The 27,578-nt window shown below is 52.9% G+C and overlaps 1 protein-coding gene across 2 annotated transcripts in view; it reads right to left on the bottom strand.

Annotated features, from left to right (window-relative positions):
* The window catches only part of GCN1 (GCN1 activator of EIF2AK4), a 55,370-nt gene that overhangs the window by 1,084 nt on the left and 26,708 nt on the right, over nt 1-27,578 (bottom strand). For both annotated transcript variants that reach the window (XM_059676435.1, XM_059676436.1), the window contains 32 exons: nt 27,015-27,196; nt 25,636-25,716; nt 25,163-25,306; nt 24,157-24,284; nt 23,834-24,023; nt 23,557-23,627; nt 22,752-22,917; nt 22,187-22,381; nt 21,063-21,309; nt 20,564-20,685; nt 20,119-20,233; nt 19,216-19,395; nt 16,210-16,430; nt 14,973-15,041; nt 14,648-14,786; nt 14,364-14,560; nt 14,030-14,172; nt 12,452-12,569; nt 12,139-12,354; nt 10,947-11,111; nt 9,360-9,521; nt 8,988-9,080; nt 8,616-8,759; nt 8,252-8,521; nt 7,902-8,015; nt 7,236-7,466; nt 5,440-5,633; nt 5,216-5,330; nt 2,923-3,019; nt 2,393-2,541; nt 1,616-1,720; nt 77-295 (listed from right to left, as the gene is read on the bottom strand). In XM_059676435.1, coding sequence (XP_059532418.1) covers nt 77-295; nt 1,616-1,720; nt 2,393-2,541; nt 2,923-3,019; nt 5,216-5,330; nt 5,440-5,633; nt 7,236-7,466; nt 7,902-8,015; nt 8,252-8,521; nt 8,616-8,759; nt 8,988-9,080; nt 9,360-9,521; nt 10,947-11,111; nt 12,139-12,354; nt 12,452-12,569; nt 14,030-14,172; nt 14,364-14,560; nt 14,648-14,786; nt 14,973-15,041; nt 16,210-16,430; nt 19,216-19,395; nt 20,119-20,233; nt 20,564-20,685; nt 21,063-21,309; nt 22,187-22,381; nt 22,752-22,917; nt 23,557-23,627; nt 23,834-24,023; nt 24,157-24,284; nt 25,163-25,306; nt 25,636-25,716; nt 27,015-27,196 — 4,982 coding nt within the window. The remainder of the gene's footprint in view (nt 1-76; nt 296-1,615; nt 1,721-2,392; nt 2,542-2,922; nt 3,020-5,215; nt 5,331-5,439; nt 5,634-7,235; nt 7,467-7,901; nt 8,016-8,251; nt 8,522-8,615; nt 8,760-8,987; nt 9,081-9,359; nt 9,522-10,946; nt 11,112-12,138; nt 12,355-12,451; nt 12,570-14,029; nt 14,173-14,363; nt 14,561-14,647; nt 14,787-14,972; nt 15,042-16,209; nt 16,431-19,215; nt 19,396-20,118; nt 20,234-20,563; nt 20,686-21,062; nt 21,310-22,186; nt 22,382-22,751; nt 22,918-23,556; nt 23,628-23,833; nt 24,024-24,156; nt 24,285-25,162; nt 25,307-25,635; nt 25,717-27,014; nt 27,197-27,578) is intronic.

Genomic DNA, 27,578 nt, shown 5'->3' with positions numbered 1-27,578 from the left:
GTTTGAGACGGTCATGCAGATCTGCAGGCGCGTGCCCACAGCACGCCCTGGGAGGCCCTCCAGCCCCGGCTCCCACCTGAAACACCTCCTCGCCCTGTCTCATCTTGAGGAGGTTGACAATCGCCTGGTCACTGTAGGCCCTGACGACAGTGTTTTTATCCTTGGTGTTGTCGAGAAGAGCCTTCAGGATGGGTTTGATGGCTTGGGGGTCCAGGGGAGGCAGCGGGTCCTTGTTTGCCCACCAGATCATCTTCTCAGCCACCAGCCTGATGTCACTGGATGCGTTCTGCAGACACTATGAGGAGGAACGTAGGCTTTTTAGGCAGGCGCATCCCATCTGTTTCTCCAAGAAGCCCAAACGTCCGCCCTGACACCCACTTCATCGTGGAAACTGACCCCACTGCTCCCGTTCGCCGCCTTCCCTCCCATGGGAAGGTGACAGGGCGGCTCCCTCTTCATCTCATGCCACTCTCCCCCCTGCTCACTACTCTTGCCCACACTGAGCTTCCACTTCCTCAAACATGCCACTTGCCTTCCTGCCTCGGACCTTTTCACTGGCTGGTCCCACTGCCTGGCATGTGCTTGCCCCATATCCTCACTGGTGGTGCCTTTGCATCCATCCTTCAGGTCTCAGCTGAAATGTCAGCTTTCAGAGGTCTTTCCTGACAGCCCCACTTACGTTAGGACCCTCCCCGGGCTTTCTGTGCATCTCCAACTCCAGGGATCTTGTCTGCCCACTTATCTCTACACCTCCAGGTCCAACCCAGCAGGGTGCACAGCAGGTCCTCAGTAAACAAATGCTGATGAACAGCTGCAAACAGGGTGATGTCCACACACGGACTCTATCTAATCGGGCGGCAAACTCAGGAGGGTTCTGGGAGTCTGCAGGGTGGGGACCATCACCCTGCGGAACCTCACTACTCAAAGTGAGGTCCGTGCACCTCCAGCACGGTCAACGCCTGGGAGTTGGCTACAAGAGTCTCAGGCTTGGCCACACCTCTCAAAAGGCAGTTCTGGTTCTTTTCTTTTTTTTTTTGACTGACTGATTTGAGAGAGAGAGAGAGAGAGAAACACAGATTTGTTGTTCCACTTACTTATGCATTCACTGGTTGACTCTTGTATGTGCCCTGACTGGGGATCAAACCTGCAACCTTGGTATATCAGGATGATGCTCTAACCAACTGCACTACCTGGCCAGGACCAGGCTCTGGTTCTGACTTGTGTATCCATTCATGTTGGTGAAGCATGCCTTATTACACAGGCCATGAGGCGCCCCACTATCTGGCTTCCCGGCTTACACACCCCACAAGAGCCACCCTCATAAGTGCCATGCCAGCTAATGGGAGACAAGGGAAGAGATTTATTTAAATTTGATCCCAGATCTGTCCCTAGTTTTATAAAGTCGGGATGCCTAGAAAAAAATGCTTAAAATACTAGTTCTTAACTTGATTTGGGGTGTCAGGTCTATTTGAGACTCTGACAAAAAGTCGGGCACTCTTCCAGAGAAAAACGCACACAGAACCACTCCCACAGCCCTGACAGCTGAGCACGGCGGGCCTGGGCGGGGCCCAGTGCTCCTGGTCGTGGGCCTTCCCGCAGCAGGCCAGGCCCTCACCTTGATGAGCAGACTGGAGAGCTTGGCAGGCAGCTGCCCTCCCGTCCCGATGTGATACTTCATCAGGAAGCCCATGCCCCGGACGCCGCTCACCGCGATGGGCACCTGTGGAGGGAGGAGAGAGCTGGGCAGGGCGGCACCCAGCTCCTTCCTTGGGGCAACGGGGCCAGGCACCCCCATTCCCAGGAATGGCCGGGATCCTGCTCTGCACCACCAGCCTCCTCAGCCCTATACCCAAGGCTGCCCTGGCTGAGGCAGATGAACAACACGTGCATCACTGGTTCCAGGAACAGGGATCAGAGACTTTCTCCTTAGAAGGGACCTCTAGGTGCTTCAACCCAAGCTCCTCACTTTTTAGATCAGTGGTTCTCAACCTTCTGGCCCTTTAAATACAGTTCCTCATGGTGTGACCCAACCATAAAATTATTTTCGTTGCTGCTTCCTAACTGTCATGTTGCTACTGTTATGAATCGTCATGTAAATATCTGATATGCAGGATGGTCTTAGGCGACCCCTGTGAAAGGGTCGTTCGACCGCCAAAGGGGTCGTGACCCACAGGTTGAGAACCGCTGGTTTAGATGATGAAACTGGGGCCCAGAGAGAGCAAGTTCTGGTCCAAGGGCACAGCAAGTTACCAGAAACGGTAAAACTTGAACCATGCCTCTGACTACCCACAACCCAGTCTGGGTCCCTCCCCACACCATGCTGTGTCAGTGAGGCTCTGGCAGGGGAATTGTGCTAGGGGAGGGGAGGCCGTCTGCTGCCCCCACGCCTTACCCTGTCTGCCACGGCATTGCTGAGGATCATGTCCTGAACTTCGCTGCTGTATTTGCCTGCGCAGAGTCTGCTAGGAGCCACATTCACAGCCACGGAGAGTGCCAGGCTCCGTCCGTGCCGAACCATCCAGTCAATGCCGGACACGTCCGCTGGTGGAAGGACACATGGGGTCGCCCTGCACTTCACAGCATGCCCTCCCCAAACCCTCGGGCCTGCCCCGCCTCTGAGACTAGAGTGCCAACTCATCCTGGCGGAAAACCCAGCGCACACTGCACATGGGCCTCCCTGCCCCAAGTGGCATGTTAAGGAGAGGGTCTCACAAACCCCTTCAGACTTGCAGCTGTGTCCTTTGAGCGGACACTCAGGGCTACAGGAGCACTGGAAACTCCATTTTGTTTTAGCAGCTGGAACCCCTGGAGAGGCTAGAGCAGCTGCCAGAAGACCCTCTGAGGGGAAAGGGAAGCACACCCACAGCTCCCCCAGGGCTGAGAGCCCCCAGGAGAAGTCCACAGCGTGCAAGAGAGACCTACCCAGCAAGCACTGCTGGAGGACTGTGCTGAGCTCCTCCTCCGTCAGAAAGGCACACAGCTCCCCGAGGCATCCGGCCGAGGAGATGCGAGTGTTGTCCTGACAGAGCAGAGAAGGGACTGAAAGGCGGTGCAAGCTGTCCCGCCAGCTCCATCGTCACCATGGCAACAGTGCCCAGGACAAAGGGCATGGAAGAAGGAGGACAAAGCAACTCCGGCACTCGAACTGCAGCCCTTCCTCCAGGCTGGAGCTGCCATTCACTACAACTGCCACTTGATGCAGAGTGAAAAACTATACCCCAGCCCTCCACTTAATTACAGAAACTCCAGTGTGGGCAAATGGTAATCTCCATCATAATAGCAATAATGACTGTATTTCCACAGCACCTTGCTTCTTAGGAAGTCTGAATGCTTGACACTATTATCTCAATTACTATCAACAGCCCCGTGAGGCAGGGGGAGGCTCCTGCCCACCCAGCTAGAGAACCCCTCAGCTCCCTCCCCCCACAATCCTGTGTGCTCTCTCTCTACTATGTCGGTGTGCCACTGCCACCTACATTCTATTAGGGTTTTCACAGGAAGTCACACCGGAGCCACTAATCAACCCAAGGAAGATAAGTAAAGGCCAAGCCAGACACACAAATGGCTCCTCCCTGGCTGCTAGTGATGGGATACTGAGCTGGATTTGAGGTTCTGTGCTATCAGTAAGTGCCAACGTGCTGGGCCTCCCCCAAAACACCACCCAACCAACCGGGGACTCAATGCCACGGGGAGGCCAACGCCAGGCCGGCAAGCTCTGAGGGGGAGGAGATGGTCTGCAGGCACTTGGGGCCTATGAGTTCCCAGCCGAAGCCCAGGTGCCCAGCAAGGCTAACGGGCTTTCTGACACCCTCTCTCTCCAACAGGACCTATTTGAAGCTGCATTGTGGTGAAATGCAAATTGATTTAAATGCTCACTTTTGCTTGCAAGGTTTCTGGCCCTGTAAAAACCTGGGCAGACTATGACCAAAAGAAAGTAGTCTCCCATCTAAACCCCTAGGCAGGCTGTGCTCAGACAGCAGGCGGCTGGGGATCAGACCAGACGGGGACGTGCTAGGTACAATGGCCGGCCCGTGCGGGGCGCACACAGTGGACGCGTGAACTCAAGGCCTCTCTCCAGAGATTAGCCCCACAGATGTGAGTCAGACGACACAACAGAGGACTGTTTGTCGAAGGGGAAGGAAATCTCTTATCCATAGACTCAGCCCCTACTGGCCTGTCCCGGTTAACAAATGCCTCCGGACTGGGTGAGGAAGGACCACACGAAGGGAACTGTGACAGAACCAGGAGTCACAGGCCCCGATTCTGCTCTGACTCCACCGCTGGCAAGGCGTGGGCCAGGCAGGTCTCACTCTCTCCAACTGTGCCAACACCTCCCACTGGGACAGACACCAGACAGTTTCCTGAGGCTGTGGCCACACTTTAGTTACCTCTAGGCTCACCCTTCAGCTCAGCAAGTGTTTCCAGAACCAAAAAATGAAGCTTTATTTTACAAATGGGGAAATGAGGGGCAGAGGGGGAGTGTGACTTGTTTAAAATTAAGAGACCAAATTCATGAGCTATCTGGGACTTTAAAAACCTTACTTTTCTTGTCTATAACAGAGTCTTGCCAGGCCAGTATCGCTCAGTGGTTGGGCCTCGACCTATGAACCAGGAGGTCCCTGGTCCGATTCCAGGTCAGGGCACATGCCCAGGTTGCCGGCTCGATCCTGAGTAGGGGGTGTGCAGGAGGCAGCCAATCAATGTTTCTCATCATTAATGTTTCTATCTCTCTATTCCTCTCCCTTCCTCTCTCTCAAAAATCAATAAAAACATATTTAAAAAACAGAGCCCTAGCCAGTTTGGCTCAGTGGATAGAGCGTCAGCCTGGGGATTGAAGGGTCCCAGGTTTGATTCTGGTCAAGGGCACATGCCCAGGTTGGAGGCTCGATCTCCAGTAGGGGGCGTGTAGGAGGCAGCCAATCAATGACTCTCATCATTCATGTTTCTATCTCTCTCTCCCTCTCCCTTCCTCTCTGAAATCCATCAAATATATATATATATATACATATATAATTTTTTTTAAACCAACAGTCTCAGTATCAATACTACCTGCCTTGTGCTCACAACCAAACGTTGGTAAACTATAAAGAATGATACAAATATCAGGAATGACTATGACTGCTGACCAGTCAGCAAGTGTACCAAGTTCTTCTAATGCAAAACGGAGATGCCAACCACAGAAGAGCCCACTAGCCCCGCCCACCTGCAGCCGTACCTCGTCATGTCCCAGCATGCTCTGCAGGAGCGAGACGATGTTTTTCCGGATGACTGAATCCACTTTGGCCCCTGCTCCCTGGATCACAAACCTCAGGGCCTGCAGCATGGTGTCCCTGCAGAACCAATGGCTCTCCTTCACTGCTGCTCCCTCCACCGGCCCAGGGCTGCTTCAGCAGCTGCCTGGCCTCCTCTGGCCACAGCACTCCCCTGCTGGCACCTCACCTGACACCCGGGTCCTCCATGGCACGGATCCCGTTCAGCAGCTCTGTAAAGAGGGGGTCCACCTTGATGTGGATGGAAATGAGCTTGCCCAGCGCATCAGCAGCCTTCAGGCGCACCCCCCGGTTGGAGTCCTGAAGGGCTTTGGTGAACGTGGTCTGCAGCTGGGGCAGGAAGGGCTTCAGGGCTATCCCAACCTGTGAGAAAACCCACACCCAAGAGCACAGTGAGGGGGAGTCCAAGTGTGCCACAGGCATGAAAGCAGCCCGTCACCACAGGCATGAAAGCAGACCACCATGAACTGGCCGCTGGCCCAGCTCCCTCACAGGCTAAGCACAGGTTTCCCGTAAGAGAGGACGGCCAAGCACAGACGGCGCATGCGCGGCCTCCTCCTCTGCATCGGCCTCCTTCGCGGCACAGGAAAAGGGAGGGGCGGTGGGAGGAGGAGCACCCCCACTGAGGGAGCTGTCTGCTTGGCAATGACTTTGAACCTCGGACTCCGAATACGTTAAGCAGCAGGCAGGCAGCGGCTGTCAGCACCACTGAAGATCGATTCTAGTGCCAAGACAGGGAAGCGAACTAGGTGCGTAAGGGCAGGTACCACCTACTGAGCACTTGTCATTTCCCTCCCAGAACAACCCTATGAAACAAGTGACCTCCGAAAGTCATCCCTGTACACATGGTCAACCTTCCCATTAAAAATCCAGTTTAGCCCGGATGGTGTGGCTCGGTGGTTGAGCATCAACCTACGAACCAGGAGGTCACAGTTCCATTTCCAGTCAGGGCACATGCCTGGGTGGTGGGCTCGATCCCCGGTGGGGGACATGGAAGAGGCAGCCAATCAATGATTCTCTTCCATCATTGATGTTTCTGTCTCACTCTTCCTCTCCCTTCCTCTCCGAAATCAATAAAAATATAAAATTTTTTAAAAATCCAGTTTAATCCCTGACCATCTACAGAAAAGCAGGCGCACTCGTGACAAAATACAGACAGGTCCAGGACTAAGGGTTTCCTTTTACTAAAAGGGAAAATCAGAGCAGCTGCCTGGAACCCTGGGTCAGGAGTTGGCAGCCTGCTGGGAGGCTCCCGGGAGCGAGGCTGGTACTGTGTGAGGTGGGAACCATCTGTCTATAGGTGGCATCTGACCCGAGGCGTAAGGGACACATTCCCTGAGGGAGGCTCCATTTGTATGCAGAGTTGCAAAATCACCACAGAAAAGAATAGCACAGAAAGCAATGTAATTTGTTTTTTTTTAAAGACTCAATTTTCTACAGAATAAGGCTGGGTGCTCACATCCCCATTGAGGTGGGAAGTTACTCCCCACACCTTTCTTCAAAAAGGAAAAGAAAAGCTAAAAACTGTAAGCTTGCCTTTGTTTCCAAACTTCAAGTAAGAATTCTTTTCTCCCCCCCCCCCCAAATCTTGACTCTGTCTACCCGTTTTTTAAGTCTAAAGGTTTATTTATTGCCCCGAAAAACATGAGGAATGGCTGATAGACGCTATTTCATCGAAGTCCCCAGTTCACAGCCCTAAGTCAGGCAGGCGGCACAGCAATCTCCAACTATAGGAGAGGAAACAGGCTCAGAGGTCATTGCGGCCACATAGCTTCTAAGCGGTGGGCCTGTAACTGAGTAGTGTGTAGTGTGAGTCTACAGTCCAAGGTCTCAGCACCCTCTGCTCTGCTGTTTCTCCAGAATGAGCTGTCACTCTGCCCATGACACCCTGGACCAGCCTCCTGCAGACAGATCTGGTCTCTAACATCCCTATGGACAAAGAGGATGAACCCATCACTCGCTTACCTTGGCCAGCAAGAGGCTGAGTGTCTCGAGCAGAGCCGCCTTCACGTTCCAGCTGAACCGGTCCCCCAGGATGCGAATCAGAGGGCCAGTGATGCTGACCACGGAGGGCCTCAGGGCGTCAGCTGAGGTCAGGCGGATCACCAAGCCTAAAGCTTTGGCTGCTTCCTCTTTCTGCTCTGGGCTGCCAGTCAGGACTCCCTCCCGCAGCACTGGAAGGATGGATGTAACTCCCTGGCAAGAGAATCACATGCGAGAGTCAAATCTCCAAGGCACTGGGCCCGGGTGTCCGCCCACCAAAAACAGGTGCTATCAGCCGCCCTCTCCATAGCGCCATGGGAGAGACTGACTCGGCTGCCAGGATCACAGCCTGAGAGGATGCTGGCTGGGGAATAGTCCTGACTTGCTGTGGCCAGAAGAAAAGAGCCCCAATTGGCCTATCACACAGGCACACGCACTGCTGTCACCTTTGTGACTCACCCCCAGCGTAAACCCTGTCCCCATGTGACCACCACGGGAAGAAATACGCTGTCTGTGAAGGTGCAGAATAGCAGCTGGAACACAGATTGACAGACAGCTGCTCCAGGCGCCCCACGCAGACCTGGGCCTGAGGGGGAGGCCGAGGAAGGCCGCGTGCCCACAGCACCCTGCACATGAGCCCTGACTTACCTTCTTTGGGAGGCAGAACCCTGGCACGTGCTCGCCTTTGCTCTCATTCCCTATGAACCGGATTTCCTTGTGGAGTTCTTCAATTAGTGCCAGCTGGTTGCCAGCATCCAGCTTCTGTGAGAAGCCACGAAAAAGCAGAGAGGCTGTCAGAGGTAAGTACAGCCCTCTCAAGACTGCTTGGAAACATTACAGCAGGGGGAGGTCTGGGGGAGTATAACGGAGACTGGCCCTGAACGGGAGATGCTGAAGCTAGGTGACAGGTACACAGGGGTTATGTTGGGGGGTCTAGTCTTATAATCATCTGGAACCGTCTACAGTCAGAAGCTGGCTGAGGGGTCAGCAGGCCTGACCTTGGTGATGGCGTTCAGCGCATCCCAGCTCTCCTCCAGAACCACAGGGCTGGAGTCATTGAAGAGACGGATCAGGCCCGAGACCAGGCTCCGCAGGTGGCTGGTGTAGTCCGCCTTCGAGCGGGAGCAGTAGATGCTGAGGATGATGGCGGCGGCCTGCCTCATGCCCACCTCAGGGCTGCGGGTGGCTTCCAACAGATCCTCGATGATGATCCGGTGCCCGACGTCATCCTCTACCGAGAGGATCACGGCCTGGCAGTTGGCCATCTCCTGAAACCACAGGGGACAGCTGGGCTGAGCACGGCTCCTCCGAGGCAGGACAGACGGCTGTTAGAAAGCCGGCGGGAGTGATCATGACACTCACCAGCTGCTCACCGGGAGTCCCCAGCTTCTCCTTCAGGGCCACCATGACCGCTGGGAGGATCACGCCAAGATGACGGGTCAGGGCGTCGCCTGCCACCGACGAGAGGAAGGCCAGCACCCGGGTATTGACGGGCGGAGTTGTCAGCTGTGGAATGACGAACACCGTCAACGCAAGGAATGCTGCCTGTGCTGGCTGCTCCAGGCTCCGCAGAGCCCAGGCCGCTCTTCAGGGCGTAGTGTCCGCTCCAGGGCATCCTGCACCCACCGCCCGCCTCCCCCAGCATCTGAGTGCAGAACCGGTCTTCGAGGCAGCCCCAGGAATGCGCTGCCTATGGCTTCTGGGTCAGAGGGAGTTGCTGCTGGTGGGATTTACCTTGGGCACAAGGTAGGGCAGCACAACACGACTCTTGATGGCCATGACTTGCTTCAGACCGTCCAAGGCGAACTCTGACACCTCGTCATCATCCTGCAGAGGGTGATCGGGGGCAACACTGAGGCGCTGGCTCCCGTCCCCACCTCTGCTGTCTGGACCAGCCACCACCGACTTCCTTCTCCACGCTGCTCCCTCCTCCCACTGCACCCACGTTCACTGACTGTCCAAGGAGAAGACAGAGCTCAATCTGCTACCACTGCACCCACCTTCCTGTGCCCACACTGCGGCTGCCTTGGCATGAGAAGGCCCCGAGTTTCGCATTCTACAGAGATAGTAAAGCCAAACTGGAAGGTGTGCGGCAGAGCCACTCACCAGCTGCTTCAGTAAGAACGGGAGGATGTCCTCCAGCGCCTGGTGGCCGATGGTGGAGTGCAGCTGCTCAAAGGTCTTGGCTGCCGCCTCTCTGACCTCCTCCAGGGGGTCACACAAAGCCTTCCTTGCCGTGGGCACCAGGGACTCCGAGAAATACAGCACCTGCAACAGCACGGGCACTGTGCCTGATACGGCAGAGACAAGGAGGGAGCGGAGGCGAGGGCGGGCGGCGAGGACCTCTGGCCCAGCCCAGCCACCACCACTCCCATGGCTTTTAACTTTGCTGCTTTCTGTGAAAACGTGTAAGTCTACAGAAGCAGAGAGGATGTGTAATTTACTTGTGAGGAGTCTAAACCCACGGACCCACTAGCACCTGATTTTTAAGGTGAGTCTTCCTGATACTCTCCATCTCTTACAGGATCCAAATTCCTTCCCACAGCGAGGCCTTCCGGCGTGGCCTCCCTCCCCCAACTCGCTCCTTTGCCTACCCTCTCGAAAAACCCCAAGTTCTTCTTCAAGCTGAACTCAAAAGCCTGCTCCTCTATGAAGTCCTAGGGCTACAATGGGGCCAAGGACAGCTCTGCTCCCCTTGTAACTGATTCCACCAAAGCAAAGCTCACTATGAACCCAAGGGCTGGTTACATGTCGGCCTTGCCACCTAAGGCCTCAGCCTTCAGGGGACTCAGTAGCTCCTCAATGAATCACAACTCTATCTGGGGACAGAATTGGTTTGTATCCTTTGCCAAATGCAAATATAAACCCCAAATGTAATACTTACACTGATACACACGGGAGAAAGAGCCAGTCAATCTGGTGAGGGTGCCCTGGCTAAGTAACTGGCCACATGCTTACATTTCTGACTGGCCACCCACTTCATGGCTGTGCTGCTTTCCTCCCAATCGACAGCCTATATGCACATTCAACCTACCCCCAGGAATGTTTCGGGGGTCAATTACCTTATAAAGTAAGGTCAGTGGAAAGGACTCCAAACCTCTTGATTGTTCTCGCTACTATGGTAACAGTACCGCTGCTGGAGACAATACATTCCCACCCACCGGGCACTTACTCTCACCTGCTCTGCTCCTTCTAAGGGTCTAGTCTTACAAGCATCTGAACTGGCTACAGTCAGAAGCTGGCTGTGGGGTCAGCAGGCCTGACCTTGGTGATGGCATTCAGAGCATCTAAGAGTAAGTGCAAGGCCCTCCTGCTCCCGCCGCCCCCACCACTCACACACACGCATGCCCTCCTTGCCCCCCCAACCCCCCGCTCAGGGCACCACACATTTTAACTGAACTGATACAGAGACACAAAAGGGATTAATCTAGAGCAACCTCAAGAATGGTGAGAAAAAGATCTCCATTTCCAAAGGCCACTCAAGGCCTCAAACCTGCTTAGATCTGAGCCAGAAAATCTGCTAGGAAAGCTGAGGAGGGAGCTGCAGTCTACACGTGGCCCCGCCAGCAGCACCCTCTGGAGTGAGGGTCACGTGTCCTCACGTGGAGGCGCCGCTTCTCCTGCCGCCTCCCCAGCAGCTCTGAGTCCGTCACCTGCAGGTGCAGGGCCTACAGGGTCTTAGCAGACACTCACGGCGTCCCGGCTGGTGGACTTCATGATCTCGCTCAGCCCAATGCACACGCCCTGCCGCTCGTCGCTCTTCTGAGACCTCAGGCCTTCCTCCAGGATGGGAATGATCTCGGGTAGGATTTTCTCCCCTAACTTCCGGACGAGATCTCCTAATGTCCGCGCTGCAATCTGTCAGCAGAGATCAGGCCAGGATATCAACTCCCTGCAAACTCCAGAATGAGGCCCTGGAACCTCCTAGACTTTATCTGAGTCACTGGCTTAACTTCCCCAAATGTTCTTACTCCCGCAGAGCCCCCCAGGGTGCTTGCAACACTGCATAATAAAGTTATCGCTGTGTGCCTTAGGCACCTACACAACCTACAGCAAGAGCTGGCACCTCACATGTGAACAGGAAATGCTGCCTGGTCAAAGGCCAATTTCCCTGGATTGAAAACTGCAGCCTAGAAGTCACTTAAACTTGTGCTTCTGCCAAGGGGACAAACTGAATTAGGAACAGATGCTTTAGGAAAAAACCCATCTGCTCCGAGGCCTCATAGCGCCAAATACTCAGTTTGTTTGCCAGGGATGAGAGGTGGGCCAAAGGAGATGGGCAGAAGTGACTATCAGCCCAGGCTGGGCCCCTCCTCCCAACAGGAACACCACCCCCTAGCCCGGCACATCAGTCATGTCACACCACGATGGTCTCTGCTTTCTCACTCCAGACCCACTGCCCTTTGCTCTTTCCTACTGTGGGCCATGTTTTTGCCCATCACAGGGCCTTTGCACACCCCATCCTTGTATCTATAGCACGATCCCTGTCTGAAATAGTCCTTTGTCGCCTCCTTACCTGGTAGGTGCTCACTCATCTTTCATCTCCAAGCACCGTTTCTCGTGAGAAGCCTTTCCTGGCCCCCAGCTGGGTTGCATGGCCCTGTGGTGAGCACTTGCAGTGCCCTGTGCACTTGCAGTAGCTGCATCTGCATCTGTCTGTGTGATTACTTGATTCACATCCATCTCCTCTACCAGTGTAGCTCCGTGAGGACAAGCAATGAGGCTGCCTGTCTTCTCCATTATATGCCAGGTCTTACACCAGCAGATGCTTAATAAGTATTTGTTAAATGACTAAGTACTCTCCCCGTCTCTGCAGACCTGACTTGCTGGCCTCTACTAGTAGGCATCAGGGCTGCGGGGTCAGAAGCAAGGCCGAGCAACTTACCGTTCTCTTATCTGCACAGGTACTTGCCAGGAAACCCAGCAGCAGCCCGAAGAGCGTGGGCAGGATCTCACGCAGGGTGCGGGGGGTGTTGGAGACCACGATCTTCCAGACGTGGAGGGATGCTTGCCGCACAACCAGCTGGGTGTCCGAACGGCCCATGTACAGCCCTGCCAGCACCCGGTTCCGCCGGTCCACCCCCAGGGCAGTGATGATAGCCTGCAGCCAGCACAGAGGAACAGAAAACAAGGGGAGGTGAGGCCCCCAGAGCATGAGTGCCCTCCACAGAGCAAGGCAACCGACGCAAGGCACACACCTTGTTGGACTGAGCAGTCCCAAAGTTATCATCTTCAGAGGCAGTTTCCGTGGTCATCTTTCCAGTGACACCTGAGATGTGGAACAGGAGGTCCCCCAAGAGCTGAACAGAGCTGAACCTGAGAGGGCCAAGCACAGAGTCACACAGCTGCAAGGGGCAGTCTGGGGGCTCAACCAAGCACCGGGCAGGAAAGAGACTGAGGAAATGCATCAGAAATATTCCAGGTGGTTATTCTGGAATGGGAGAAAAGTTACAGGCGATTTTCATGTCTTTACACTTTCCCATTTTATTTTCTTGCCAATGAACTTTGATAATGAAAAAGAATAAATACTTTTGAAAAGACTGCATGAAAAATACTACAATAAAATATATTTTTAAAAGAGAGCACAAATGGAAGCATTAACAGGAAATCAGGAATGCTGATCATCAGAAGAGGCCTAGAAGGATAAACTTCTCTTCAAATTAAGTGAGGTTTGTTGTTCTTAATAATCATAAAAAATAGCCGAAACCGGTTTGGCTCAGTGGATGGAGCGTCGGCCTGCGGAATGAAGGGTCCCGGGTTCGATTCCGGTCAAGGGCATGTATCTGGGTTGCGGGCACATCCCCAGTGGGAGATGTGCAGGAGTCAGCTGATCGATGTTTCTCTCTCATCGATGTTTCTAACTCTCCCTTCCTCTCGGTAAAAACTCAATAAAAAATATATATATAATAATAATAATCATAAAAAATAATAGTCACATCCAAACGTAAAATTCCAAAATACAGAATAATATGAAGAATGTGAGTATAAACAATCATTCAAACCCCCACTACTCAGGCAACGGTCCTGACACTCTGGTGACACCCTTGCACAGGGCGCCCGCTACAAAGACACGCACTCCCCCACACAGTGTGGGAATTGAGTCCACACCACGTGCGCTAGGCCACAATCTACCTGTGATGTCAGCTAGAGGCTGAGGAGCTTCCTGTGTCAGCTGATAAAGGTTCTTTACCAGAGGTCCTCAAACTTTTTAAACAGGGGGCCAGTTCACTGTCCCTCAGACATTGCACACATGCGCACTGCGGCCCGGGACAAGTCGGCTGCTAAGCAGGACAGGCAGCGGCGGCAAAAACACCCGGCGGGCCGGATAAATGTTTATGTGGCCGCGGGCCATAGTTTGAGGACCCCTGTTCTTTACCATTCTTCGTAACGACTGATAAGTTCACTGTATGGATGTGTCGTGACTTTTTAAAACCAACATCCAATTTTTCAAATGGTAAAAACAATACTGCAACAGAGAGCCTTCTACCTACATCCTTAAGCACTCAACCAAATCTGTCCTTGGAATAAAACCATAGAAGTAACATTTCCAGATTAAAAAGTATCCAAGCTTAGATTGTAATACAACTGAAGGACTGACTAAAGAGAACTTTTTTAAAAGAGAATCAGAATGAAGACATTGCTACAGGAAACTAGAGGGTTACAAAATGGTTAAAAGTGAGGATCTGGAGAAAGTTGAGAGTTCTTGGCATCATTTTGCTCTTTATTTCTTCGAGTTCCCAAAATGCGAAGCTGGGTCTTTCCGCCCGAGTTCTCACCTTATTCTCCAGAGGTCGTCAAAGAGGCCTTGCTCCAGCTGGGGCAGCAGCAGGGCGATGGCTGTCTCGGCATACATGGAGATGACCCGCTGGCCCGCACGCAGCGCGGTATCACGCACAAACTCGTTCTCATCAGCAAGAGCCTGTGCACACAGAGCGGGGTCAGCCAGGGCTGCCTCCCCACCCTTCCCAAGGCACCCAGACCCAAAAGGAGATGGGACTCCTTGGACAGCAGGAAGAGGACTCCTCCCACCCAGCAGCCCTAGCAACCCCCCAGGGCACATGCATCCCACCCTCCTCAGTACGCTCTCCTGGCCTGGTCAGCGGTGCCTACTTTGAGGATACAGGGGATGATGGGCCCCACGTAAGGAGTGAACTTGTCCCCAAAGGTGATGGGCAGGTAGTTGAACATCATAATGTAGCCATCTCGGACGTGGGGTGCAATGTCCACTTTGCTGGCTGTAGCCACAATTTCTGGCATCAGCTTCTCCAACTTCTCCACCCCTAAGCCAGCCATGACCTCGGCCAACCCTGCAACAAGAGACAGAATGAACCCACTGGCTCTGAGGCCCCCAGAGGGCATTTCTGGGCGGGCCCTTGGGCCTGCGCTGGCCTCACCTTGTGCAGCGCCTGAGCGATCCACGGAGCTCTGCTCATAGGTCAACGTCTCCATCAGCCACGGCAGCAAGTCCTCGAAGCACGACTCGCCCATGCCCTTCACCATGGCCCCAAGGGCCTTTGCAGACACTGTCCGCACCTGTCAGGTAACCAACAGCAGGGATAGGGAGGAGCTGAGGGCTCAAAACAAGGTGACCAGGCAGGAGCAATGAGGGGTCCCTCAGGCTCCATTCCTTTACCAGACAAACACAAAATTCTCAGGGATGAATTTTCTGGAGACTGGGCTAAAATAAGAAGCTCTTGCCTCCTCCCCTCCCAGACTCACCTCAGGTACAGGGTCCAAGAGGGAGGCTTTCAGGCCAGGTGTCACGCTTGGCAGGTACGGAGCCAAGTCCTACAACAACACAAGCAGTGACTCGGGTTGACTCCTGCTTCTCCGGGATCGTCCTCCTGGGGACCCTGCCTCGCCATTCTGCTGACAAGGAGCACTTGGAAGGGGTGCTCCCAGAACAAGGAGGGGAAGGGGAAACCGCCAAGGGACCCGAGGCCGCCTGCAGGAGGTTGAGAGAGCCACCAGCTAGTGCAGTGCTCTTACCCCTCCTGCCCTTCTCCTAGGACCAAAGCCGGCCCAGCCTCTGGGATCTTTTGGAAATTATTTCTGCATATTCCTTTCAGAATTGCAATATCATCTTCCCTTTCTTCACCTTAAAGGTTTATGTCTCTTAATATAGCATTCAGCCTTAGGGAACAGTTTTAAATATAGAAAAAGCCTTATGTTCACAGCAGCAACATTTAAAATGGCAAAAAACTGTGGTTACTATATGACCAACAACAGGATTACATAAGTTATAGTACGTAAACTTATTGGAATATTACACAATTATTAAAATCAGTTTTAGGAATAACTCATTATAACTCGGAAATAAGTTGATGTTCAGGAATATAATTTTTAAAATGTAATGAAGAACATTAGAGAAATTGTTTTAGTGTTGGAGGACTATAGATAACATTTTTTATTTTTTCAGTTTTTCAATTTTCCAGATTTTCTAGGATTGATATAACCTTCCCACTTTCTCTATTGTGCCCACAGCTCAGTAAAGCAAGCAGAGGTGAGGTAGATGGTGAGATCACACAAGCCAGGTCTCAGGAACAAGGAAACAAACAAACAAGATCAATCTCCCCTAATTTCCCGAGACACTTACAGAAGCAAATGCTTGACACAAGAAAACACTGCAAGCAGTCAAAGCCTCAGCCACTTTCCCCACCTTCCTGAAAGGTCTAAGGTGAGGTTGGACCTTTCCTGTACCCCAACCTGTAAAAGGGGCCCACTGGGAGGGGCCTCACCGGAGAACTGGGCTAAAGAGGACTCAAATGCTACTCTGCAAGATGCCCAGAGGACCGACATTTCCACCCTCCACGCCACAATGGTCTACATCTGCCCCCAAACACAGTCAGGGACCCAATGCATGTGTGCTCCACTCCCGTGTCTCCTGTGCAAGGACTCTGTGCCCTAAACCAGCATCTGCTGGCCTGTCCTGTGCCAGCCCCAGCTAGGCTGCTACCTTCTGGTCGGTCAGGGAGTACATGTTGCCAATAATCTGGGCTGCCATCTTCCGCGTGTCCGTGGAACGGTCCTGGAAGGCTCTCTGGACGATGGGCATGATGAGGGCCAGGGACGGGGCATCAATGAAGTGGACAAACTTGGTGTCCAGCAGGGTCTGCAAGCACTTCTGGGTCTTCCTGGAAGGGTCCGTCAGGGCATCCAGCAGGACGGGGGCAATGGCTGCATATCCAAACAGAGACAGGGATCGAGGAGAAGGGAGTCAGGGCAACTGCTCCCTGGAGCCTCACAAGTCACCAGCTTGGGAGGCCAGTCTGTCTGCGAAGAGCAATCCTTGCTCCAACAGGAGGGACTGGTTGGAGGCGGTAGCTGTCACCTCTCTACACTGCCAAGCTGTGCTCTGGCAGAGTTCCTGGGGGCAGGCTTCCATGGGTCCTGAGCTGCTGGGCCTCCACTGAGAGAGCTGCTCAGGCGCCATAATCCCTATTCTGGAAGCAGCCACCCAAAGTGGTTTTGTGAAAAACTGAGAAAACAAAGGCCCCTGAACCAGTGAGGGGAGTGACGCACCCCACGCTCAGAGCTGCTAGGCCCAGATAAAATGAGCTCTCAAATTCAGCACCATCAGCCCCGCAGAAGGAATTCCAAGAGGAAAACCTGGTTTACCTTTTCCAAAAGCCCAGGGAATTCAACCACTATAAAGCCCCAGGCTGGTGGTCAACAATTTAAAAAAACTAATAATCCAATTTAAAAATAGGCAGAGGATTTGCACAGACAGTTCTCCAAAGAAGATATGCAAATGGCCAATACGCACAAGATGTTCAACATCATTAGTCATTAGGAAAATGCAAATCCAAGTCAATGAGATGCCACTTCATACCCACTAAGACGGCTGTAACCAGTGCTGGTTTTGCAGACAATAGGAGTGCTGGCAGCTGGAATTCTCAGACATTGCTGCTGGGACTGTCAAATGGTACAGCTGCTTTGGAAAACAGTCTAGCAGTGACTCAAATAGTTAAGCAGTTACTATAGGGCCCAGCAATCCCATTCCTGGTATCTAACCAAGGGAACTAAAAACATGCCTATAAAAAACCGTGTACCCAAAGGTTCACAGCAGCGCTGTTCTTTTTTTTTTTGAATATATTTTATTGATTTTTTTACAGAGAGGAAGGGAGAGGGATAGAGAGTTAGAAACATCGATGAGAGAGAAACATCGATCAGCTGCCTCCTGCACACCCCCCACTGGGTATGTGCCCGCAACCAAGGCACATGCCCTTGACCGGAATCGAACCTGGGACCCTTCAGTCCGCAGGGCGACGCTCTATCCACTGAGCCAAACCAGTTAGGGCAGCAGCGCTGTTCTTAATAGGCAAAAAAAAAAAAAAAAAAAAAAGGAAACAACCAAATATCCATCAACGGATAAACAGATAAACAAAATGCGGTCCATATATACAACAGAATATCACTGGGCCATAAAAAGGAATGAAGTACTGATACAGGGTACAGCATGGGTGAACCTTGAAAACATTATGCTAAGGAGCCAGACACAAAAGGCCACTTATTGTATGATTTACATGAAGCGTCCAAAATAGGCAAACCCACGGAGACAAGAAATGGATCTGGCTGGGGCTGGGGGAGGGGAGAAATGAAGAATGAATGCCAATGTGTATGGGGTTTCTTTTGGAGGTGATGGAAAATGCCCTGCAACTAAAGAGTGTGATGCTAACATGTAAAAACCACTGAACTGTACATTCTTTTTTTTAAAATATATTTTATTGATTTTTTACAGAGAGGAAGGGAGAGGGATAGAGAGTTAGAAACATCAATGAGAGAGAAACATCGGTCAACTGCCTCCTGCACACCTCCTACTGGGGATGTGCCCGCAACCAAGGTACATGCCCTTGACCAGAATCGAAACTGGGACCCTTCAGTCTGCAGGCCGACGCTCTATCCACTGAGCCAAACCGGTTTGGCATGAACTGTACATTCTTAAAAAGTGAACTTTATATTAAGCAAATTATATGTCAATTAAAAAAAACACACAAAACAGGTTGGATTCTCAGAATAAAGGAACTTCTAGCCCTAGCTGGTTTGGTTCAGTGGATAGAGCATCGACATGAGGACTGAAGGGTCCCAGGTTCGATTCCGGTCAAGGGCACATGCCCCGGTGGGTTGTGGGCTCAATCCCCAGTAAGGGGCGTGCAAGAGGCAGCTGATCTATGATTCTCTCTCATCATTGATGTTTGTTTCTCTCTCTCTCACTCTCCCTTCCTCTCTCTAAAATCAATAAAAACATATTTTAAAAAAGAAGAAGAAAGGAACTTCTACTCATTCAGTAGAGATGAGACTGTGCCGGGCCTTGCCAGTCCCCAAGGCTGTTAGACATTGTAAAAACCAACAAAATCCAAGTACATCTATTAATCTAAAAAAAAAAAAATTCCCATAATTTTCTGAACAAAAGAAAAATCTAGTAATACCTGGGCTGAGCTACACTGAATGGCATTGAGGCTCCAACGCTGAAGCTTTAAATTTAACATGTGAAGTTTAAAATTTAACAAGGTAGCCGGCTAGGTTTTATTTCTAGAAATCAACCTCTTCCCAACACTCAAGAAAGAACCACACTAAGAGCGCAGTTAAGGGGAATAACTGTCCCTAACCTTCCCCTCTATCTCATGTCTCCTGGAATGAGATCAGAAAGTTCCCAAAGATCCTAACACATCGGATGATACTGAGATGGTCCAGAGCTTGTCAGTCAATTCCGTTGACCTTGGACTCAGCTTTGCGCACAGAGCTCTCTGTCAAGGTGCTTCTGAGCTGCTGACTCATTTTCCCTACCTGTGCAGTCAATGACAACTGCTCCAGACAAGCAGGAAGACCCGCCACTTCCTAACTACCATTTAGTCTAGCTTCCAGAGTTTCTTTCACTGTGAACTTATCCTCAGCATGTTCCCTGCAGTGTCCAGGGACAGGAGGAGCAGCAGGGCCACTGCCCACTGTGCGAGAGGCCTACCCAGGATCTCCGGGTTCCTGATGACGGAGCCAATCTGCCTGAGCGCCTGCTGTCCGGCCTTCTGCACTTTGACGTGGGAGTCGGTCAGCACCTCCGTGAGCTTGGGCACGATGTTGGGCAGACAGGAGGACAGCTGCTTGGGAGCACAGTAAGCCATTGCCCCAAGCAACTCCACCGACCCTGCAGAGGCAGACACACGTCCAGTGTAGAATCGCTCAGTACAGGCCAACAGTCACCTGGCTGCTGCCAGGCAAGGGACAACCAGCCTGGTCCTCTGCAGGCTGTGCTCAAGCAGACCCCTGGCAGAGGGCAGAGGGCAGAGGGCAGAGGGCAGAGGGCAGAGGACGGAGGACGGCGTCCAGCAGAGCCCAGGATCAGGAAGACCTGGCTTAGTCCTGGCTGTGATCCAAGGCCAATTTACTGCATTTCTCTGGCCTCAGTCTCCTCAGCCACAAATGAGGGAACTAATTTTGATTTGTGATTTCCAAACTGCAGGGCAAAGCCTGAGGGACCCAGGGGAAAGACACCAAGTGCGAGGGCCCCAGACCCTGACCTTCCGCAAACCAGAGTAGCTCTGCTTAAATCTCTTGCATATTAGGGTTCCAAATAAGATTACATTTTTAAAAAGGAGTTAATGGGGAGAAAGCTTTAAAAATCACTAAACTAGCCACAGACAAGCTTTAAAGCTCTGGGATTTCCTGATTTAGGGCTGCATCTTCTGTCAGAGGCCTGCTCTTTGCAGGTAAGCAAAGCATACCAGCTTCTGAGGGATGGGCTGCCCAACAGCAGTCTTGGCCTTATCATCTCTGGGCCGGGAAGCACACACGTGGCTACCTGGGACCCCCTGAGGGCAGTGTTTGGGACAGGAAGTTAGGACAAAGGCACGGAAGAGAGTGGCCTCACCGGCTTTGGTCCTCCAGGATTCCTCCTCCAGGGCAGCCAATAAGGAGGGGAGCACTAGCTTCACCCCGTGAGCACTCAGGTTGCTCATCACAGCTTTGGCACAATCATCTGCAGCCTCAAGGAGGAGAAAAAACGTTCAGGGGCCTCCTCACCCAACCAAGGATCAAGGCCTGACTCTAGACCAAGTCTTCTCCCCGGTAACCAGCACTTGCTGAGGAGTCTCCTGTGTCAGCCCCTGTGCGACATGGTTTCTCATCTCATAAAGCTTCGGTAATTTACAGGGACTCAGGGGAGTCCAGACCAATAACTGGGGCCCAAGGTATGGTGACGTGGACCCCATCAGGGTGCACACTCTATCTGTTAGTGGGGCTTTACACCACCTCAGCCTCCCTGCTGAGTCTCACAGCCGCGGCCAGCAGGTCTCATGTGCAGCCTCAGGACTTACCTCACGTACATACTGGTTTCCATCCCCGAAGCACAGCAGCAGATGGGGCAGCACGTGAACCACGTACGGCTCGAAGAGCTTCCCCAGCATGGTGCAGAGCATCTCGAAGGCAAAGAGGGCTCCTGGGGAAGAAGGTGGACAGCTGGGACAACGTCCCTGCAACCTCCTCACCTTCTGGAAACACTCAGGGCAGCTGTGGGACTGACGTGGCTGCCCCATGAAGCAGCAGCACCCTCTGCCTCCCCCACCAGCACAGACATGGCTGAGCAGAAAGGGAAGGAAATCCATCCATGACTTCTTGGCACTAACAGCCAGAAAGGCAAAATATCTCTCAGCTAAGAATACTGCTGACTTAAGCGAGGCCAGGCCACAACAGCAAGGCCCAGATAAAATGAGTCACACACAGCTGTCCCTCTGCAGTGCAAACACCAGCCCCTCGGAGGGAAAGGAAAGGCCAGAGTCCCCCCTCTGGCAGCCTCGGGGCCCAAGAGACACTCACCCTCTCGCCGGCGGAAATTCTTCTTATCCTGGATGGCATCGGTCAGCGCTGCCATCATTTCCTGCTGCTTCAGCGACAGAATGCCCAGGCCCTTCACCAGGCCCGCCAGCCCGTACGCGGCCCCCCTGCGCTCGGCATACTTGTCTGACTCCAGCAGCTGCTGCATAAGCCTCTGGACCATTGCTCCCGCATCCTCTCTGACAGCGGGCACAAGGGGCGGCAAGCAGCTGGCCACAGACTCCTGGACCTAAAGGAGGGGACTGCCACGTCAGGAACCACAGCCTTCCCTGGTGGCTGGCACAGTCCTACACAGCACCTCCCCACTAGATGCCCCAAGCCCCATCTTAGCCACTGTCTGTCAGACAACACAGAGTGTCAGAAAAGCAGTGTTACGCATTCACGTGTGACGTGGACCCCATCGCGGTGCACACTGTATCTGTTAGTGATGACAGCATCAGCCATTACGGCGCTTTCTAGTCTAAAGGGAGAACCAGGTCAGGGTGGGTGGGAAGCTCCAGGAAGACTAAACCCCCTCACAGAATAAGATCCAGGAGAAAGCACGCTACTGCGCCTCCATAAAAACGGCCGTCTCCCAGCTGTCAAACTTAGCAAAGGGCCGTGCTACCTGGGCCGACAGGACCTTCACATGTGTGGCCTGCACCTGATGAGGACATTCTAGGTAGTCCAAAGTGTAAGCTGCAAAATTTATAAATGTGTTTTTAAAAAGAAAAAAAGCCTTGCACTGTGGGTTGGAGGCTGCATTAAAGGACCCCTGAAACATGTAACAAACATGTAGAGAAGGTCAGAAAAAACCTGACACAAGAGGCAGCCGCTTTGTGTTTTGTTTAAATCTTGGTACCACCAGTGCCAAGTTTATACTAAATGAAAAAATAAAAACACACCAAACAACCGTTAGAAAATGAGTAGAAAAGAATGAAGACATCTAGGCGGTCCACCAGAACAAGTAACACAGCAATCCCTGCTTGGAGGTGCTCTTCACTCCAAGCAGGCTGTCCCCTAAGAGAGGGACACATTCTTGCCGAGAACTGGGCCTCTGGGACCCTGACACCCAATTCCCTAAGATCCCACGGCCTCCCCCCAGTCATGCCTCGGGTGGCAGGTACCTGCTGGGAGGGGGTGGAAAGGGCAGCAATGAGCTTGGCCACGATGGGCTTCACTTTGGGGTCACTCTTGTCCAGGTGCTTGGCGAGGGAGCCCATGAGGACCACCACACTCTGCCGCACAGCGTCATAGCTGGCATCGTTGGGCGCATTCTTCAGGAACTCCTCGAACACCGGCAGCAGCGAGTTGACGTTTTCCTGGAGAGCACCCAGGGCTCACATCCACCCCACAGGCTACACAGCACCTCCCCAGGGGGTGTCAGGGAGGCGAGGGCTGGCCAGGGGCCGCCTCTGGGGCTGACAGTCTGCCCGAGGACCAAGCCTGAATCTGCCGGAACAGCTGCCCTGACAAGCCCACCAAGAATGCCAGCGCCTCCCGGTTTTCTGGCAAGACTGCAGCCAGAAACTGTAAGAACTTAATTCCCTTTTGGGGTCGTTTTTGGTTCAAAATAAATACAAAGGGAATTTCCCATGGGGCCAGTGGCGTGCAGGCTCTCCAGCGCTCAGCCTGCCTGTCACCGTCGCTCAGCTCAGCCTGCCCCCGCCCCTCAGTGGCGGAAACCTTTACCTTCCCGTGGGCGTTGAGGGTCGCAAGGGCCGCATCTAACATGCACTTCCGGACATCAGGGTTTCGGTCGTTGAGGGCATCGGGGACAAAAAACTGAAAGAGTGGCTTCACCTGAGAGCTGTCCAAACACTGGGAGAGCTTGTTCAGGGCCAAAGCCAGGCCACACCTGGGAAAGCAATGGGAGCGTGTCAGGGAGGCGAGGGCTGGCCAGGGGCCGCCTCTGCAGCTGGGATCTGCTCTGTTAGTCACAAGGAGGGCGTCGCCAACATCAAGTACCACTTTGCAAGGCAGAGCACAGCACAATCCCACTGCCCAGGGCTTACCCACTGATCTACACAATGACCTGGAGCAGCCCACTTGTCAAACAGAAACCTGCCATCTGCTCAGTTTCCCTCCCACAGGATGACCAGCTCTGCCTGCTTCCCCCCTGAGTGCAATGCCTGCCCCCTTCCTTCCAGGGCAGGTTATGAGAGAAGGGAGAGGTAAAGGAATCGGATCTGAAATCACTCGGAAATGGACATATTCTACAAAAGCAAAGTGCTACTCTTCTCTTTGGTTACAGAGCAGTAAGACGGTCCCCAAGGACCCCTGAGGACCTGGAGGCCTGAAGGAAAGGAGAGACAGGCCCCGGCCAATGGCCAGCATGGAGGAAGCCAGCACCTGAATTCCGGTCTCTGACTCTGAGGGAGGTCCTATCCGCTCCTCCCCTGTCCAATTAATCTGTGCTGCCTCCTCACATCACCAGCCCAGCCAACCTGCTACCTCTCAGGAAGCTGAGCAGAACCAGACTGAACAGCTGTCATACCTGGCTTCCCACTGATCTGGAGGAGATTCTGAGATAACTCGTCCCAAAGCATCCAGCACTGGGGGCGGCCGCTGCAACAGACAGTTGACAGATGAGCTGCAGTGCTCTCCCCAACAAGCCGGGCAAGCCAGTGACCCGAGTGTGAGGCTGTGACCAGTCACAGCCACCCTGAGCCACAGTGAGCTCCAAGACTCCTGTCTGGAGCAAGTCCAAGGCTAAGCAGAGTCCGACCTACCCTCACGCCACCCACACTGCCCAGGACACACAGGCTACTCACATAGAGCTTCTCCTGATAAATCTCCATGAGCCTGCCCATCACCTCGGCCGCCTGCCGCTGGTACCGCGCCACGGCCTGGGAGAGGGCTTCAGCCCCGGCCTGCCGCACAGCTGCCTCGTGGTAGATGACATCGTCAATCAGCAAGGAGCAGAGGTCTGGCTGCAAATCTAGGCCCATCGTCGACCAGAGCCTATGCAGGCCAAAGGGTGGGGCTGGTCAGACACGGATCTGTAGCACCTGCCCTGGCAAACCCAACCACCCAGCCCTTCTCTGGCTGCAGGCTGAGCACACTGGGCTCAGTCATTCCCTAAGAGGGCTCTCACCTCTCCGCCAGCTTCCGGATCTCCTCCTCCTTGTCAAACTTGACCACCCAGAGCCTCCGCAGAAGATTTAGGCCGTTCTTCTCGTCAGTATCAGGCGCTGGCAATACCATGTGGAGTTCCATCAGCCCCTGCGAGGGTGTAAGATGGAACCATGTGAGGCGCAACCTTTCAGAGGAGCCCTGACTTGCCTCCTCGCCTCCCTCTAGGGCTGTAGCCACGTGTGGGTCTTCAAAGTTAAATCAATTAAAATTAATTACAATTCCTTATTGTATCAGCCACATCTCAAGTGCTCAATATTGGCTAGCGGCTACAGCACTGGACAGCACAGACCTATTTCCATCACCGCAGGACGTTCCCCTGGACATCACTGGTCTAGGGAGTGCTGTGAATCAGCTCAGCTCACTAGCATCTCTGTCTCTTTAAATGGCTTTTCTTTTGTGAAATGATGGTATGTAATAATAGACTCTTAATGTAAAACTTAAATATTTAAATATGCAAGACAGATTAAACCTCAAAAAAAGGGCATTCTCTTTGTTTTGTCTTTAAGGACAATTTACCATACTGCCATCATTTGCCAGACTCTACCAAGGACCAGTGGAAACTCTGTCACCGGTCAATAGCAGGGAGCTACAGACTGGCATTTGGGAACCACTGTCTCATGCTCCTGAGCGATCTTTTAGTTTTTGGTCCAAAAATACCAAAAAGCCACGTACAAGCTGGTGGGATGAAGAGATGAACTAAACCTAGGAGGTATAGCTGTCCTATAAAAGTACCAAGATCCACATTCCAGCTTACAAATCAGGTGAAGTCTTCCAAGGTGAAGAAAAAATAAGACAGCCATACAGCAAAACTGTCCCGTCGTTCCAACTCCTAGAACGAGCCGACCCACACCCTGTGACCTCTTCTCTGTGCCTCCAAACACACTGTACAAATCTGAGGCATCTCCTCAGCTTAAACACTTGCACTAGGGATGCCACGGTGGCCCCGAGGGGAAGTGAGCCCGCACCCGGAGCGCCGTGTCCCGCACGCTGTCACACGGGGACTGCAGGGCACAGAGCAGCACGTCCACCGCCTCCTGCTCTGCGAAGGCACAGCCATCCTTGCCACTGCTGCTGGCACACAGGGCGGTCAGGGCGTTGGAAGCCAGAACCTAAGGAAAACATTGACACACTCGGCTCAGTTCAGCAAACTGTTTACTCCTACAGATCAGGCAGAGGCCAGGGACCCAGAGAGGGGTTTGAATTGAGAATGCCCACCCCAAGCCACACCAGCACTAAGACCCCAGAGCTGGTCAAAACCAGGGGCAGGACCCTTCACTAACTGAGCACAGTCAGGCTGGCTCTCAAAAGCAGCCCTTCTTTCTGCTCAAGTCCAAAGGTGAGGGCTGAGAAAGGAAAGTAGGACTCAACCCCGAACACCGGGACCTGTGGTCAGGGTCACAAACTGAGTCACAGCGACAGCAACTGAGCCCCCGATCACCTGCAGGCGGGGAGAGCTTGTCCCGATCACCCAAGTCAGAAGGCGCAGCATGGCCACGCGAGGCAGCAGCTCCGGGCCGTTCTAGGAGAGGAGAGCAGGAAAGTCAGGTGAAGTGAGGGGAAAGGCTGTAACCAGGCCGGTGGCACGTGAAGCCACAGCAGAGCATTCTAGGTCTTCTGGCCAACTCTCCTGTAGGAACCCCACCAGGCTTACAACTGAACCCACACTAGCCAACCCCAGTGAACCATGATCCTCAGGGACTCAAAATCAAATTCATTCTGGAACTTGCTTGACATTCACAGGATATGAAATACAGGTGGCCCATCAACATATGGATACTTAACTTTACAAGTCAGTCAAGAAACGCAAAATAAAGGAGGTCCCATTCTTTCACTCATTGTTGGCAAGATGACCATGATCTGAGGCTGCATTCGCTTTGGAGGAAAGGGAACTAACTCCTAGTGAGGATGGAGCTCAGAACATGCCACACACCGAGCAGTTCCACGCCCAGGAACCTGTCCCTATGGAAATGCTCACAGGGGTGTGCAAGAAGCACACACATAAGGAGGTCACACCACTGTGCAGTTCAAAATAAGGCAAAGCTGGAAACAGCCTTAAAATACCCCTCACAGGTAGAGTTGTCACTAAAACATAGCGCACCCACAGCACTAAATCCCATGCAGCCTGCAAAATCAATAAAACAGACCCACAGGCACTGACATGGAAGGAGACCCTGCTATAAAGAGTATCTGCTTTATTGTGTGTGTGTGTGTGTGTGTGTGTGTGTGTGTGTGTGTGTGTGTGTGTGTGTGTGTGTTGGGGGGGGTGAGTTCTGCATGTGCATAAAGAAAGGCCCACAAGGGTATAACCATTACCTCTGGAAAGTGGCAATTTTTTTTTCTTCTGTATTGTTGGAATTTTTAAAAATATGCATGATTGCCCTGTCCAGTTCGGTTCAGTGGATAGAGCATCGGCCTGTGGACTGATCTCTATCTCTCTCTTCCTTCCTCTCAGAAATCAATAAAAATGTATTTAAAAAAAATATATGCATGATTTTGGCAAACTTTTAGAACATAATCTATTAAAACGATCCAATCTCATAATCGTAAGTCAAAGGGAAAGTGGCCAGTGTTATCTTCTGAGTTAGAAATACAACAAACAACAATAAATGAATTCAAAATCCTTCAACTTCTTTGGGTTAGAAGCTCCACAGGAGAGTGGAGACCTGTAAAGAACACTCGGGTTCTCCTACCCAAAGCTGCTCCTGCACAGGCACACACTCCAGGCCCCACCAGAACTACTGATGGGCCAGGAAGTGTCGCAAGCCCCTGCCTCCCAACCCCCTCCAGCCCAAGGGCGAGCTAAGGTGCCCTGCCAACCTCGTCCACGCGCCCAGGCGGGTTGCTGGGTGAGGCCCTCAGCTGGGCGTGGACGGTGAGGATCTGAAGAATCTGAGCCATGCGCTCCTCCTCCTCCTCACTGTGGTGGGGCATCTCGGTCAGCACCATCTTCAGAAATGGGAAGACTAAGGAAAAGGCTGGCGCGGACAGGGGTGCAGCATCTGTGAGCAACAAGCAGACAAGATCCTGCAGGCAGGGCAGGGCACTGGGCACTGCTGCCTGTTTCCATCCTCAGGGCAAGTGGGCAGGGGGGAAAGCTGGAGGCCCTTTCTGACACTCAGAAGCACACAGTATGACAGCAGGGATGAAAGCCGAGCCTGCTCCCACCCCAAACACTGCCCAGTTCCAGAACGTGAGTTAAACAGACACGTCTATTCCAGTGACAAGAAGTGAACCCTCAATGGGGTTGCAGCAGCTCACAGACCAGGACTGGACTCAGAAACCCTCCACTGGTCCAACTCCCCCAACCCCGTTTTTCAGATCGGAAACCAAGGCAAGGAGGGCGGAGACTCGCCAATGGCCACAGCCTCAGGAAGCCCAGGG

The sequence above is a fragment of the Myotis daubentonii genome, chromosome 19 (assembly GCF_963259705.1).
Source record: "Myotis daubentonii chromosome 19, mMyoDau2.1, whole genome shotgun sequence".
Taxonomy (NCBI): Eukaryota; Metazoa; Chordata; class Mammalia; order Chiroptera; family Vespertilionidae; genus Myotis; species Myotis daubentonii.
Note: the sequence above shows the minus strand (reverse complement) of the source record. Positions and strands in the feature narration are given on the sequence as shown.